Below are 14527 nucleotides of genomic sequence, written 5' to 3'. Positions count from 1 at the left end.
AATCAAGTAAAACTCAGCATGATGCAAGATTTATTTAGGTGTTTTTGGGGTATTTATTTAATTGTGTAAGTGGGGAGTTCACATATGATAGTAAATAGAAATAACACAAACATATAGATAAAGGAATTAATTTCTCCTCTTTTATTATATGTTACAAACTGGGTGTTACCATCGAGGCGCGCCGGGATGCGTTTGTCCCCATCCTCGAGATCATATAAACCCTGATTTCACCATTTTTTCCTCGGACGATATTTTGGCCATTGGACTGAAATTCAATGAAGCAGAGTTCCTTCAGCTTAGTCTCCTCATAAGACACATCTTAAATTTTGTTTATACAAATTACCACGTAATTAGTAAGCTATGTAACGTCTGATTTTACAAGCTACTTAGATATTGCTAATTAACTTATATCTCCCTTCCTAATTTTTATTGAATGTGCCGATTCTATATAATCTACAACAACGATCTTTTGGATGTGTAGACACATAGATAAAGACTCGCGCTCGAAGCGAGCAAGTTACTAGTATTAGTAATATTGTAGCCAAAAAACAAACACGCAAAATTCCACGACGGTACCCTACTACCCTCGGTTGGGAAAGCATTAAAGCAGCGTCACAAAAGCAACAGCGCACCTCATAACCGAAACCATCACCTGTAATACAACTACCAAGTATCTGTTTACTACAACCCTACTCATCTCTTAGAGAAGATTGGTGAAAAGATAGTCTGCAGTCTCCAGCCTCCGAACACAATTCAAGGCATCCATAATGGCATCATACTATCTGGAACGGAGAAACATCATCATCTCGTAAATATGGGACCATTGCATAGAATGTACACAGCAAACGAAAAAAGGAAACCTTTAGGGCTGAGTTATAGACCTGGATGCAACTGCTGGACCATGTCCACCATTGACTGGTGTCGCCTTAGGTTTGTGGTCATCTAGGCTTGGAGTTGGAGAGCGACCATCTGACCTGTGGTGCCTGCTGTCCCGAGGGCGTGGAGAGTGCGAGTACTGAGGGGAATAACTATCCGGGCGCTCCCTGCCCCTGCAAAAAGTTATTTAAATTCCTGAGCATGCGAAAGACAAGGAGCAACACAATATGGCGGGCAAGTATAAGGGGGCATGCTAGAACATTAACAAACTACATTTATATAACTGAACACTTATTTACAGCACCTAGCGGTAAAGTACCACTCTTATCCCAAAGACAATTTGAAATATAAAGCAAGATATCATTTTTTACCTGCCCCATATCAATAAAAGCTACCCACTTTGATCCAAACATGCAATTGTGCAATGCATTAAGGCGCTGGCTCAACTTCAACATACTCTTTCCGTCAGGTATCTTAGCCAAGATTATCATTAAACTCTTGACTGACAGCACCACTTTATCTTTAACAATAATGCCTTTCACATGCTCAACCCTGGAAGCCATGGTACTTTCACTTTGGCTTTTAATCTCCAAACATTATGGTTGTCTTTTGGTCTTTTAGATACTCTATATTCTTTGTTGACTGGATAGTAGACATAACCAAAGCAACACAATTCAGAGCAAAATTCAAGGCCTTGTTTCAAGAACACATGATATCAACAGTTATCAAATAATCTAACAAAACCACATTGTTGTCATTCACATCCAATTGTAAATATAAAAAAAACCAAATGAAATTACCAATCTGGACGAGCACCACAATCATTTTCAGTCTTGAAAGTACTTCTTTGTGAGCAAGTCTAAGGATATAATATTGAAAAATAACCATACAGGGAGATTAACATTTTAGCAATCAAACTATGATATATATTTGGAGAACTCAACAAGACGTAACGAGGAACTGAAGTTCCAATTTATTTGACAAGAATAGAGGCTTGATCCTCATTTATATTGATGACAGCAATGAGATAAACAAACCCATTTGACACCTACCTACTGCCTCAGTTCCCAAATAAATCAAATTCTAGAATTGCCCTAAGTCATGTAAGTTTGACCAAATTTTATAGAGAAATATGACAAAACTAGATCATTTTTTAGATATACCATGTAATATACTTTCATAGTCTACTTAATTGGTGCCATAGGTGTTGATATTCTTTCCTATTAAGCTGGTCAATCTTACAAAAGTTTGATTTAAGATAACTCTAGAAGTTGATTTATTTAGGGATGGATGGAGCATTATATATCTAGAAGGGCAGGCCAGGTGTGATGGTGAGAGTTGTCTCACTGACTCACTAAGCAGCCTCTCCTCATTTGCGGGGGAAGGCTTGCCTCGGTTTATCCATTCCCCAAACCCCACTCATGTGGGAGCCACCCACACTGGGTTTGCCCTTTTTCTTATGGTGTATTACCTTTAAATCATAAAAGGGGTATAATAAACAAGTAATAAATACATTGTGAATACATTAAATATCCACCCTTGCTTCTAGCATATATAATATTTTGAACATTGACGCAATCACAAGTATGCAACTCCAACTGCCGATTTTAATAAAAGCAACAAGTTCTAAAATTACCATCACTGTTCTTAAGGTGACGCCTAGGCGTCCAGGCGGTGGTCCAACGCCTTGTCTCGCCTTACCACTTTAAAAACCATGATTACCATGTTATGAAAATATTGTTCATGAAAAATTAAACAGTATACTTGGAACAATGCAACCACTTTGGCACATCCTTCTAATGGTTTGATCATGATAAAATTATATCCATATGAACTGGAAAGAAATGCAACTGCTCCTAAAAATTGAAAATAGCAGAGGCATTCAAAGAACATATAGGATTGAAGAACAACCAACAATTCAAGATACTAGTCTATTTGAAATAAAAAATTGAGTTCAAACCTGAAGTCACGCCTAACTGGAGAAGGCGGTGGTGAATAAGCTGCCAGAAAAGTGATAGCGTTTACTTACAAAACAAAAGAATGCAACATTTAATTTTTGTAAATCGCTTCACACTTACAGTGGGAACGAGACCTTGGAGATCTTGACAGTCTTGTGTATCTTTCATCCATGTACCTACCACTACATCAATGAAAGCACGGATTTATTTCTTTTCATTACTTCAAGTATAAGTTTACTACAGTGTTGCTAAGGACAACCTAGAGCACATGGCAAAGGATAAAGAAACAAATAATGAACCTAGTTCTTGTTCTCATGCGCATTTCTTGTGGCGTTTTTCGATTCTCCTCAGCATAAACTATTGAAATTTCTCGCCCACCAATGACTTGATGATGCATCTCACGCTTGGCAACTGCAGCATCCTCAGGGTAGCGGAATTTGACAAATCCAAAACCACGAAGTTCCCTGTAAAATTGACCAATTCAACCAAGGATTAAGAAGGGAAAAAATCATTGTAATTCAACAAATATACTCCATGTTCCAACAGCTGGCTGTTCATTCCAATCCAAATTTAATAAAGAACCGGTAAATACACTTAGAAACTATTTATCAAAAACAGGGAATAGATAAAACAAAAGTTTGCCCTCATATTAAACATGATTCTTTTTATTGCCAAAAGAACCATAATTTTTAATGAGATAATTCCAGGCCATTTGACATTTCTATCACATTATCACATATGTCCAAATGGATGAAACAAATATAATGTCTTGGAATGAACACCGGAATGACCACTCAAGCAACAGTGTATCGGTCTCCTTATTATTGGTGTGCAACTTAATTCATCTAAGCGCTTTTTCAGTGTTCAAAAAACTTTGTTTGCCAGCTATGCACATACTCCCTCCGGACATAAATAAGTGTCGTTTGGACAACAACATAATACCCAAAACACATTTCAATGCTTGTAAATTATACTAAGTATATTTTTATGTGACTACTTCAAGACAAATCTACCGATATCATTTTTTAATATTCAAACCCAAGAAATATAAAGCAATTCATAAAAAGTAACATCTAATCAAAGTTGAAATTGTTGACTTGCACATAATCCAAACACCACTTACTTAAGACTGTGTTCAGCGGTTCCCCCTAAATTTCTCCCCCTATATCCCACTCACGTGCCACGTCAGCGTTCTCTTTCCCCCTATATCTCCACCCTGTACAGCGGTTCCCCCTAAATCCTTCCCCTATACCCCACTATAATCATAAAATATCATTTTTCATACCTATTCACCATCTATTATCATTTTTTCCCAACTAAAAAACACTGCCGCACACGTAAACCGAGGGCAGGGGGCTCACTGCCGCACCCCCCACATCTGTTTGTTTCCTGTAGCCTCCACTTAAACTGTAGCGTGTAGAGGAGTTCAAAGGGGGCACCGTTGTAGGGATTTGAACCCCCTGGCCTAAACGGCTACAGGGGTAGGGGAGGTCGGCGGGAACCGTTGAAAGCAGTCTAAGGCAGGGTTGGCATGAGGTTGAACTGAAGTTTGACATAAGGCAAAAAAAAACTTTAGAAAGCAATTATTACCTCGTGTGGAAATTCCTTGGCAGGTAAACATCCTTGATAGGGCCGAATTGCTCAAATGTAGCTCGAATATCTTCTGGCCTGCAGACAACGAAAATCCAATAACAGAACAAAATCAGTTAACTACATTGTAAAGCCATCCGAGGGCACAAAAACAGACTGCATCACAATAATACATAACATAGGTATATCATAATGATTACTTTGCAGCAACTTACTATAACATTTTATTGGCAGTTGAAATAGACTGGAACTGTTTGCAAGGTTAAAAAGTCCATCAAACCGTAAGGGTCATACAGTGGCAATAAGATGCAGAAACATCCAAATTTTTATCTGACATGAGAGGATTGGATTATTTGATGTGAAAGAGCCAATGCTCCTTGAGTACAAATAACCATGACCACCAACTTCCTAAACAAACGAGTCATATATTTTCATAATGATCTAAAGTGATTGGCAAACTCTCATACCAAGACATTGAATAGAAACCCAGACCGACTCTAGGTTTGTCAAAGACTAGACAATGGCTTAAACATGATCGATCCACTCTATAAAGGATATATGACATTGATATACAAATCTGCTTTGAGAAGACTAAGGATGCACACCATCAACCCATTTAGTGAATGTCTTCAAAACCCAATGTGTTTGCCATGACAGATGAACTTATCTTTTTTCATAAGAAATTCTGATAAGCAGTTCCATCAGTTATTCATGCACACATCTTCCAGTAAACATCAATTGTTAAATATCCCGTTGCAGCACATTTTACAATCAAACATTTGTTAGCGTGCAAACCACCAAACAATTAATCACCATGTGAAAAATTAAAACACAGTTACGTGCAAATATCAAATGCTGAAAACAAGCTTCAATGTTTGCTTTTATTTTGTGCATAGCATTTAACAACCATCAAATAACACATTAGAGGCCGATCAGATGGGTAGAGGATTGAGCATACAATCGAATCGACAATATATAATTGCATGCAGCAGACAAAAAAAATCACAGAATTAACGGCTCTTGACATTGACCAAACCAGATGGCGCCACGCCCGTTATCCATAGGTCATACGAGACAGAACTGCAGCCACATGTATGGGGTACAGCGATAATTCACCTGGCTGTGAGGGAGATATTACGGATGAGGAGACCGGACTGCGCCAACGGCCGACCGTAACCACGTCGGTCCCCGCCTCCGCCGGCCCCGGCCCAGCGGTAGCGGTCGCGTGGATCGTCGTAGCGCTTGCGCCTAGGAGGGCTCCGGCTGTACCGCCTCCGTGGGCTGTAGCTTCGGCTCGGACTGCGGCTGCGATATCCTGTCATCGCTAGTCGCCGATGCTGTGTCGCGCCTGAGAGGGGCAAGCGGCCTTGCTAGGGTTTCTCCGAGGTTTGGTTCGCCGGTGTTCCGTGACGCTGTAGGCGTTGCTAGGGACTAGGGTTCCTCTTATCCTAACGAAAGATGGGAGCACCCGCTAAATTGAAAGCCCCATGGGCCTTTTTGCCGACGGCCCACGACCAAACTTTGCGCGCACCGCAGACTTCAGACCGCCTCCAACAGTCTACCCCGCCTCTTGCGTCAGCTCTGCCGCCGCCGCCCGGCCGGCACCGCCATGCCCCCGCCTCGACTCCGTTTCGCCAGGCACTTATGCTCCGCCACGGCATCCGATCCCGCCGGCGCTCCGACTTCGTCCACGATCTCAAACGCTGCTGCCCTCGCCGCGGCCGCCGCCCTCCGCACGCCGCGGCTCGAGCCCCGCCTCCTCTCCTTGGTCCCCCGCGCCGTCCTCCTCCATCCAGACTTTGCTCGCCTCACGCTCTCCTGCCTTCTTCCGGCCGTGGCTCCATCGCTCCGCTTCCTACGCGCTCTGTCTCCACACCTCCCCGGCCCCGCCCCTGACACCGCCCCGGTGAACGTCTCCCCTCCGCTGCCCGGGGTCGACAAGTTCCTCCTCCGCCTCCCACCGCACCTCGCCGCAGACGTCGCCGAGCTCCTCAGCTCTTACCTCCGCATCCACCTTTCCCTCCGTGCCTTCAATGTCGCGTCCTGTTCCGCACTCCGCGCGGCCCGCCCAGACCTCGTCTTCCGCTTCTTCTCCGCCTTCTCTTCCTCGCCAGAATTCCCCGGCAATGCCACTACCGTCGGCTGCCTCGCCCGGGCCTACGCCGCCGAGGGCCGCCCCCTCGACGGCCTCGGCCTCCTCCGCGACGCCGCGCGCCGTGGGTCCCCTCCGCCCGCCGACGCAGTTGCTGACCTCATCGGCGCCTTCGCAGCCGAGGGCAACTTCGGCAAGGTCTCCGACACGCTGCACCTCATGATTGCCACCGGGTGCACCCCGGACAAGGTGATCTACCAGCGGGTCATACACGGGCTCTTCAGGCGGAGGATGGGTGGAGAGGCCCTGCGTGTGTTCAGAGAGATCAAGCAGCGTGGCTATGACATTGACGGAGTTACATATACCACGGTGATCCATGGGTTATGCGAAATGCGGCTGATTGGAGTTGCACAGCAGATGTGGGATGAGATGGTGGGCAGGGGCATCGCCCCCAATGAGTATGCCTACTGCTCCCTTGTCACTTACTATTGCAGAGTTGGTGATCTCGACAAGGCCCGCAAGGTATATGATGAAATGCTTGAGAAGGGGTTCAAGCAGACTACTGTTAGCTGTAACATTCTCATCAAAGGATTCTGTGTTCATGGGAGGGTGTACGACGCACTTGAGGTGTTCGAGGAAATGTCCATCAAGGGAATCAAGCATGATGTGATCACGTACGACACATTGATCAATGGCCTATTCAAAGCTGGGAAGTTGGACTTGGCGATGCGGATGTACGAGTGGTTGCTATCATCTGGTTTGGAGCCAACATCGTCAACCTTCGGTCGTCTTATATGTGCCATGTGTGAGAACGGACAGGTGCATGCTGCAGTAGACCTGATCAAGTCGATGCGGACCAAGGGCTTGGAGCCACCGGTGTGGACAAACGATCACATCATCAGTGGCTTTTGTAAGATCAATCTGTCTGATGAGGGCATGGCATGGTTGGCAGGTATGTTGAAGGACAACATAAGACCCCAAAGACAGACATTTGATTACTTGGTGGAGTCGTTGAGCACCTCTGGGCGATTGGACGATGTGTTGCTGGTCCTGAATATAATGTTCAAGGTTGGATTTGAAATAGGCACATTTGCTTGCACCGTACTTGCCGAGAAGCCGTGCACAAGCAATGTATCTTTACTCCCACCAACTGGATAATATTTTGGTCAGCAACCAGTAGCAATCAATTGCCTTGCGAATGATGTTATGTTTCCTTGGCTCCCCCAAGACATGCGTTCATCAAGGCATTTTTTTTGTGGGTGCTGTCTTCAAGTGCTGAAATGCCTTCCAGCAGAAGATTTTGGAGATGAGACAATTTTAATGTTATTGCTGGCTTGTAATCGGCTCTTACTCTAGCATTTTTTGCAGTTGTGGTGGAGCTTATCAAAGTGCTGTGGCTCCTATAGGTCAGTGTAGATTTTTTTTTTGGTGAAGAGTCAAAATAGTTGTCAGCTTGTACCATTCAGTTCGAGAATAATGTCCAAGGCTCTTTGAGTAATGCTTTGAGAGACATTTCATACTGCCAGTACTCATGGGATGGAAAACTTGCCTCACCGGTTTCTGGCGGTTTTCGGCTTCCAATACCTCTCCCGGAGGTAATTTGAGCAATCCCGGAGGTAATTTGAGCTTCCAAACTAGTCCTAATAATATCACAGCCTTGCTGCTCAACGCATTTTTGTCGTTCATATTTTTACCATTAAAGACTAGTTTGACAACCACATTTTTTACAAGGGATTTCTATTCTTTTTCTCAAGGAAAATTAATTCATTTTCTTTGAGAAAATGAGAATCTCTTAGAAAAATGAAGTTGTCAAACTAGCCCTAACTGTTATATATCTCACGTCAGAATCTGTTCCACTCGGATGCCCAACCGAGTGGTTCATAGCTTATACATTGTTCATTATCATAGCACACAAAACACCAGACATCACATTGTTAAGCATAGCACAATACCACATTGTTCATATACATACTGAACTAACAACCTTCAAGTCATCCCTGCGTGAGAAACTGGGGAATGTGAGGTCGGCAGCCCAGGCAGCGGGAATAGCAAGCAGCTCGTGGTCACAGTGACGCGGAACTGTGGAAGCGTGCGTGTGGAGATTTGGAAATTTTGGTTAAATCTATAATTCTGATCAAGTCTGAGATACTTTGACCTTCTAAGAAATTTAAAGTAGTTTATATTATAGAATGGAGCGAGTAGTACTCTAGACAGAATAGATCCGACGTCGGCCTGCCGTGGCAGCTAACATGCATTCTTTTCAGCAAGAACATGGACGACTGGATTCTCTCGCCTCGACTTATTGACTGCTGGCCATCACTGCACTTGCCAATTTGCCATGCATGTGATGATCCTTGCTCCTTATCTGTCATCATCTACCTATCGGCGGTGACTGGTGAGGGGCTCAGATTGTATTCGATACAAGTACATCTGATGGTGCAGATGAGATCTGCCTTTGATCGATTGGCTAGCTGTCACCAACCATGCAGATTAATTAGTTAGCATTATATGTTCATACACACACATAATTAAGCCAGGAGGATCCTTGCCGTTCGTCTCCCAAACTTGTTATCGCGTCGCGTGACCAGATGAGATGAGACAAAACGGCGCTCTCCTGGCCATTTTCGGTGCCGGAGATATTTTCGCTTCTCTTTCGCACCGACTCTCATGTGGCCCCCGCGCCGGGCGTGTTGTGTATAAATACGTATCGCACTGCCCCGTCCACTCATCGTTAGAGGCTCAGAGTCAGAGGCTCAGAGCCCAGCCCAGGCCGGAGACCACTGTCCACTGCGTCTGTCTCTGTCCCGAGCTCCCGATCCATCCATCTGCATCGTGGGAACAAGAAGAACAATGGGTATAATGCGAGTCGCGGACGATGTGGAGGCCAGGTTGGTGGTCGGGGCAGGTGGCGGCGGCGGGACCGCCACCACCACGACGGAGCCGCTTCTCCGCCACTGCCACGGCGGCCGCAAGGAGGAGGACGACCAGGGGTCTAAGATCCGGGACAGCCCGGAGGCGGAGGGGGCGTCCGACTGCGGGAGGACGGACGGAGGCTCGCTGCGGATGGTCCTTGTCTCCACCGCCGTCGCCGTCTGCGGCTCCTTCGAGTTCGGCACCTGCGTAAGAAGACGCCGCTGCCGCCGCCGCCTATCCCTAAATGCATTCCTTCCTTCCATCCCTCACCTTTCGCGGAAATGCAACAACACGCTCGCTGATTCGCGTTCGACGTTACTGATGACATGCAGCTATATACGGCCTTTTCTTCGTCACTACCGTACTTTTCCTTCTGTTCTGCGAGTTGTCGCCATTTGTTTTACTACCGTCAATCTGTAATGCACGCGTGTCTCAAGAAGAAGTAGTAGAATGAAGCAGACAAAGCTTCGCACCTTCGCCCAAGGTCCTACATGATTCATTTGCTTGCAGGTCGGCTACTCTGCGCCGACGCAGTCAGGGATTGTAGAGGAAGTCGGGCTATCTATCTCCGAGGTCCGTCGCACCATCCTTGTCTTGGGAAAATAATTTGTTCTTTCCCTGCGCACTCAAAGTTTCTTTTCCTACTAAAATCTGTTATGATATAGTGCAAAGCATAGGATTGCTGTAATGGTTGGATCTACCTACTTCTAATCTTCTATCGTGCTGAGATGTTCGATCCCAGTGTACGAAAAATATATATATCGATGACCCCCACAGAGTTTAGACTGTCTATGCATCTCAATCTGCAGTTTGCAATTTTTGGATCTGTACTGACAGTCGGAGCAATGGTTGGTGCCGTTACTAGTGGGCGCTTGGCTGATTTTCTCGGACGAAAAATGGTAAAATCACTACGCTGTCAACTGAGGCCAATTTTCTTAGTTTTACTGATGATCGCCGTCACATATCCTCTGTTTTGACTTGTGTTAGACCATGCGGATATCAGCTACTATTTGTATATTCGGTTGGCTCTCCATACATCTGGCCAAGGTTTGTTCGTTGTGGATGATTATCGCTCTTACGTTTCCAGCCCACTGCCTGTTTTCGTAACCGTGAAGTATCCTGAATGTACAGAGCGCTATCATGCTCTACTTTGGGAGAACCTTGCTGGGTTTCAGCACTGGAGTTCTTTCTTATGTGGTAAACATCTCCTAAACTACTAGTTCTTATGTACTGCATTGCTTACTCTATGCTCGCTCTCTGTCTAGTTTATTTCCAGCATTCATGATGCAAAGCTGAAAGCTATCATGTTTTAGTGTTCTGACCATGTGCTTGATCCACAGGTGCCTGTGTTCATAGCTGAAATAGCGCCAAAGAATCTCCGCGGGGGTCTCGCAACGTCAAACCAGGTTTGGAAAGTAGAGCTCAAGAGTCCTGTAACGCGCATGATAGTTTTAACAGCTGATATGATGGTCCACTGGCTGCATGTGCAGCTCTTGATCTGTTCCGGAAGCTCAGCTACCTACATCATAGGAGCCCTGGTTGCATGGCGCAATTTGGTACTTGTTGGTATGTTGTGTTCGCATCAACATTTCATACATTGTTGTTCTTCGAATTCAGACCGGAGGGAACTGAGTGAAAAAATTTGGTCCAGGTTTAGTGCCTTGTGTCCTCTTGCTAGCTGGGCTTTTCTTCATTCCAGAGTCGCCAAGATGGCTGGTAAGGCACTTCCCGTCTTAGCTAAATGTTCTGTGAAATGTGGTTTTTTGGATGTGTGTGGTGGAAAAAGAACCTAGTTTTTAACTTATTCAAACAATGGTGGTGTCAGTAGGCCATACAAAACAAATTCACCAATCACCCAATGATTAGTACGTATGTATTGTGACGAATCTTTTGCTGTGAGCTTTACAATGCATTTGAACTACAGGCCAATGTCGGAAGGGAAAAGGAATTCCACGCCTCATTGCAAAAGCTGCGTGGAGAGGATGCTGACGTATCAGAAGAGGCAATTGAGATCAAAGTTGGTTTCTTTCTTAATAGGCTATATATGTTGGAATTTGTAATGTAAAGAATGATATGCTTACAAAGATCGTTTTTCAGGAGTATATTGAATCACTCTATAGCCTTCCAAAGGCCAGGCTTCGAGACTTATTTCTGAGCAAAAATATATATGCAGTCATTGTAAGGAATCATTTGGTCACCGAATCTGGAATTTGATCATATGGAACATTTCAGAATATTTGCCAGGTATATAACTGAGCTGATCTTATATGCACAGGTGGGCGTTGGCTTGATGGTTTTTCAGCAACTCGGAGGGATAAATGGTGTTGGCTTCTATGCAAGTTATATCTTCAGTTCTGCTGGTAATCAAATGTCTGTACTATTGTGTTGTCCTTTTGTTACAGCCCTTTATGGTTTTTTTTTTTGATTTTATCATAACTTCAGGATTTTCTGGAAAACTTGGAACCATCTTGATTGGCATTATTCAGGTTTGAGATAAATTGCTTTCGGCTGGTAAAAGTTACCAATGAGAACACTTTGTTTATAACCATGATCATTTCAGATTCCAATCACATTGTTTGGGGCCATACTCATGGATAGGAGTGGAAGAAGGGTTCTCCTGATGGTATTAACGCTACAAAGCTGAGCTGATGTGCATACAAAGAAAGATTGTTAGGTAGAATGTTTTGTGAGATCCTTTTATCATATAGGTCTCTGCATCTGGAACATTTTTGGGCTGCTTCCTCACAGGAGTATCATTCTATCTGAAGGTAACTATAATTTTCCTAACCTGGTATGAAAAAAAAATACTTATGAAACTGACATAATATACGATAGAATCATAAGTTAGAATGATGGCAATCACTTGGAACCAATTGGTAAAAATTCCAGCTTATTCTAAAGAGGATTGACGTGGCATATATGATGTTTATGTATGTTATATATGTAATAGTGAATGCTTCATCATCTGTCAGGCACAAGGACTGTTCTCAGAATGGGTTCCCACACTGGCTCTTTCCGGCATACTGGTAAGAGATACAATGTCCCTGTGCTTTTGCTCTCTTTCAGTTACAGCATGAAACTTCCAAGGACAATAAGCTATTTGTCAAGCCTCCTGAAAATCATTATATCTAGTACCATGGCAAATTGTCGAGATCTATATATATATTCCCGTATGCACAAGTTATGCGTTCTATTTCTTGTAGTCTGAAACTGTCTTATGATGCTAAATAGGTTTACATCGGGGCATACTCAATTGGAATGGGTCCTGTCCCTTGGGTTGTCATGTCTGAGGTAAAATGCAAACATGATTCCATTTGTTTGTTGATGATTTTTATGACAGGTGGGCAAATATTAAGTTTCCCTGGAGATTTACCATTGCTCATATTGACTGCCGGCAGATATTCTCAATCAACATGAAAGCAACTGGTGGGAGCTTGGTGACCCTTGTTAGCTGGCTGGGCTCCTTCGCGATTTCTTACTCGTTCAGCTTCCTTATGGACTGGAGCTCTGCAGGTAATTGCTGACCTACAGTTTTTGACGTCTTGTTTTTCCTCTTTGGTAAAAATAAAACAATGTCTATGAAATCTGCCTAGTCAGAAGTAAACTTTCAGCTCTACTAACAGAAGAGGCATGGAACTGTAATGCAGTAACGTATACTTCCTGCTTACATTTTTTTTATTGTGTACAGGTACCTTCTTCATGTTCTCTTCAGCCAGCTTGATCACTGTACTCTTCGTGGCGAAGCTGGTCCCTGAAACCAAAGGAAGGACACTAGAGGAGATCCAGGACTCACTAAACACCAGAAGATAGTAATGAATTTACTTCACACTACAGAATAATTAATTCTAAGATGGAAAAATGGGAATTTACAGGACACAGCAGAATAATTCCAAGATGGAAAACGAATGTACCGTCAGACCTCTGCTCATCGATAGATATGTATACAAGAAACAATATATATAATTCTCACGTCCTCCCGCTTCCCCTCCCTTTCTCTCCCGCACCACCTCCGTGTAATACGTAGTGTACTGTGTACCCTATGTAGGTTAAGGAATGCTGCAGATTCAGATTACGCATTATGTACCGTGCCCCTCCAGATTGTTTGAGCATGAGCAGCGACAGAACCGACATTATGTTTATGTACCATGTCCCTCTAGATCAACCAGCAGTACATTTTTTATATTCAGGATCAACATTTATGTATCATGTTTTTTTAGGGAAAAGGCTCAGCATGATTTTATTAAAACTTTTAAAAAGAAGAGGTTACAGGCGGAGCCAAAGAAAACAGGAAAGAAGCTATCGAGCGCGATTTTATTAAAACTTTTAAAATGAAGAGGTTACAGGAGCCAAAGAAAAAAAAAGAAGCTATCGAAAATTTAGCCAAAATAGCACTCTAGATTTAAGAGAACTAAATCTCAGTATTTGCAACTTCAACATATCGTTGCTTCAACGACAAGAAGAAAAGTCTCATTCCTAAAGATGAGATCATTTCTCTGCTTCCAAATGCACCATATCGTCAGGTCCAGAATTTTTATGAAAAAACTGTGACCAAAAACATCCTTAGCATCTTGAATCATCGAGAATAAGTCAAGGTCATAATTCCAAAGGAAACTCATATAATTCCAGCATTTCGTACTGAAAGGACACATATATGTATCATGTGCCTGCAGATCAATCAGCAATTCGTTTTTATATTCATGATCAGCAAATACCACTGATGTTTTATAGTTGTTGCGCTAGTATAACAACTACGTATCGTCGTCCTGTTAAAAATCGAAATTTGCCCATGGCAAAATTTAGTTGAAGTACCAAGTAGGCGACCAGGACTAGTGGAGGATAAATGAGAGCCAATAAATACTCTAAATCTTTTACTTAAAGATATCATCGACCGATCACATGTACAGAAATCTTACGGCGAGTACACACGCTAACTGATGACTAGATACACTTAAAAGGTCCACAGAATACAGCGGAAACGCTAGAATCGGAAAGGAAAGAACCATAGAAAAAGCTCACAAAATATTGAGCAAAATGGACCTCTCCGGCATGACATGAATACCAGACCCTTCAGTATAAGAATTCAGCCATTTTTCAGCAC

The 14527-nt window shown here is 43.5% G+C and overlaps 3 protein-coding genes across 8 annotated transcripts; 2 read left to right on the top strand and 1 right to left on the bottom strand.

Annotated features, from left to right (window-relative positions):
• Window positions 1-486: 486 nt before the first annotated feature.
• LOC100272550 (arginine/serine-rich splicing factor SCL28 transcript II) lies at window positions 487-5894 on the bottom strand. 5 transcript variants are annotated; one of them, XR_561638.3, is made up of 9 exons: window positions 5541-5894; window positions 4425-4502; window positions 3134-3298; window positions 2955-3016; window positions 2837-2876; window positions 2513-2579; window positions 1248-1518; window positions 882-1049; window positions 487-782 (listed from the first exon to the last, which is right to left on the bottom strand). XR_561638.3 is itself a non-coding variant. In XM_035964589.1 (7 exons), exons 1-7 carry the CDS (start codon window positions 5744-5746, stop codon window positions 779-781), a joined length of 699 nt encoding a protein of 232 aa, XP_035820482.1. In that variant the 5' UTR covers window positions 5747-5894; the 3' UTR covers window positions 487-778. The 5 variants fall into 5 exon arrangements, 2 of the variants coding, with proteins under 2 accessions (XP_035820482.1, NP_001353432.1); XR_002266916.2 differs by lacking the exon at window positions 1248-1518; NR_159074.1 differs by lacking the exon at window positions 2513-2579 and having other exon boundaries at window positions 488-782; window positions 5541-5831.
• An 81-nt stretch (window positions 5895-5975) lies between these two features.
• Window positions 5976-8014, top strand: LOC100280902 (uncharacterized). The gene has a single exon (NM_001153822.2). The coding sequence runs from the start codon at window positions 6034-6036 to the stop codon at window positions 7672-7674; it is 1641 nt and encodes a 546-aa protein (NP_001147294.1). The 5' UTR covers window positions 5976-6033; the 3' UTR covers window positions 7675-8014.
• Window positions 8015-9249: 1235 nt separating this feature from the next.
• Window positions 9250-13568, top strand: LOC100281158 (uncharacterized). Of its 2 annotated transcripts, NM_001367608.1 has the most exons (18): window positions 9259-9636; window positions 9940-10002; window positions 10239-10328; window positions 10417-10476; window positions 10561-10626; window positions 10770-10835; window positions 10920-10995; window positions 11081-11145; window positions 11354-11446; window positions 11527-11607; window positions 11705-11789; window positions 11872-11915; window positions 11990-12052; window positions 12138-12197; window positions 12402-12455; window positions 12661-12720; window positions 12828-12942; window positions 13118-13568. In NM_001367608.1, the coding sequence occupies exons 1-18, from the start codon at window positions 9367-9369 to the stop codon at window positions 13237-13239; spliced, it is 1533 nt and encodes a 510-aa protein (NP_001354537.1). In that variant the 5' UTR covers window positions 9259-9366; the 3' UTR covers window positions 13240-13568. The 2 variants fall into 2 exon arrangements, 1 of the variants encoding a protein (NP_001354537.1); XR_004857504.1 differs by lacking the exon at window positions 12661-12720 and having other exon boundaries at window positions 9250-9636; window positions 12770-12942; window positions 13118-13508.
• The last annotated feature ends 959 nt before the right edge of the window (window positions 13569-14527 follow it).

This window comes from Zea mays, chromosome 1 (genome assembly GCF_902167145.1).
Source record: "Zea mays cultivar B73 chromosome 1, Zm-B73-REFERENCE-NAM-5.0, whole genome shotgun sequence".
Taxonomy (NCBI): Eukaryota; Viridiplantae; Streptophyta; class Magnoliopsida; order Poales; family Poaceae; genus Zea; species Zea mays.
Note: the sequence above shows the minus strand (reverse complement) of the source record. Positions and strands in the feature narration are given on the sequence as shown.

Coding starts and splice junctions, on each gene's coding strand:
- LOC100281158 (NM_001367608.1), top strand. CDS start 9,367: ATGGGTATAATGCGAGTCGCGGACGATGTGGAGGCCAGGTTGGTGGTC. Junction 10,477..10,560: donor TCTCCATACATCTGGCCAAG/GTTTGTTCGTTG, acceptor CTGAATGTACAG/AGCGCTATCATGCTCTACTT. Junction 11,916..11,989: donor TCTTGATTGGCATTATTCAG/GTTTGAGATAAA, acceptor TGATCATTTCAG/ATTCCAATCACATTGTTTGG.
- LOC100280902 (NM_001153822.2), top strand. CDS start 6,034: ATGCCCCCGCCTCGACTCCGTTTCGCCAGGCACTTATGCTCCGCCACG.
- LOC100272550 (NM_001366503.1), bottom strand. CDS start 5,746: ATGACAGGATATCGCAGCCGCAGTCCGAGCCGAAGCTACAGCCCACGG. Junction 3,299..4,424: donor CCAAGGAATTTCCACACGAG/GTAATAATTGCT, acceptor TCAATTTTACAG/GGAACTTCGTGGTTTTGGAT. Junction 2,877..2,954: donor TCCAAGGTCTCGTTCCCACT/GTAAGTGTGAAG, acceptor CTTTTCTGGCAG/CTTATTCACCACCGCCTTCT.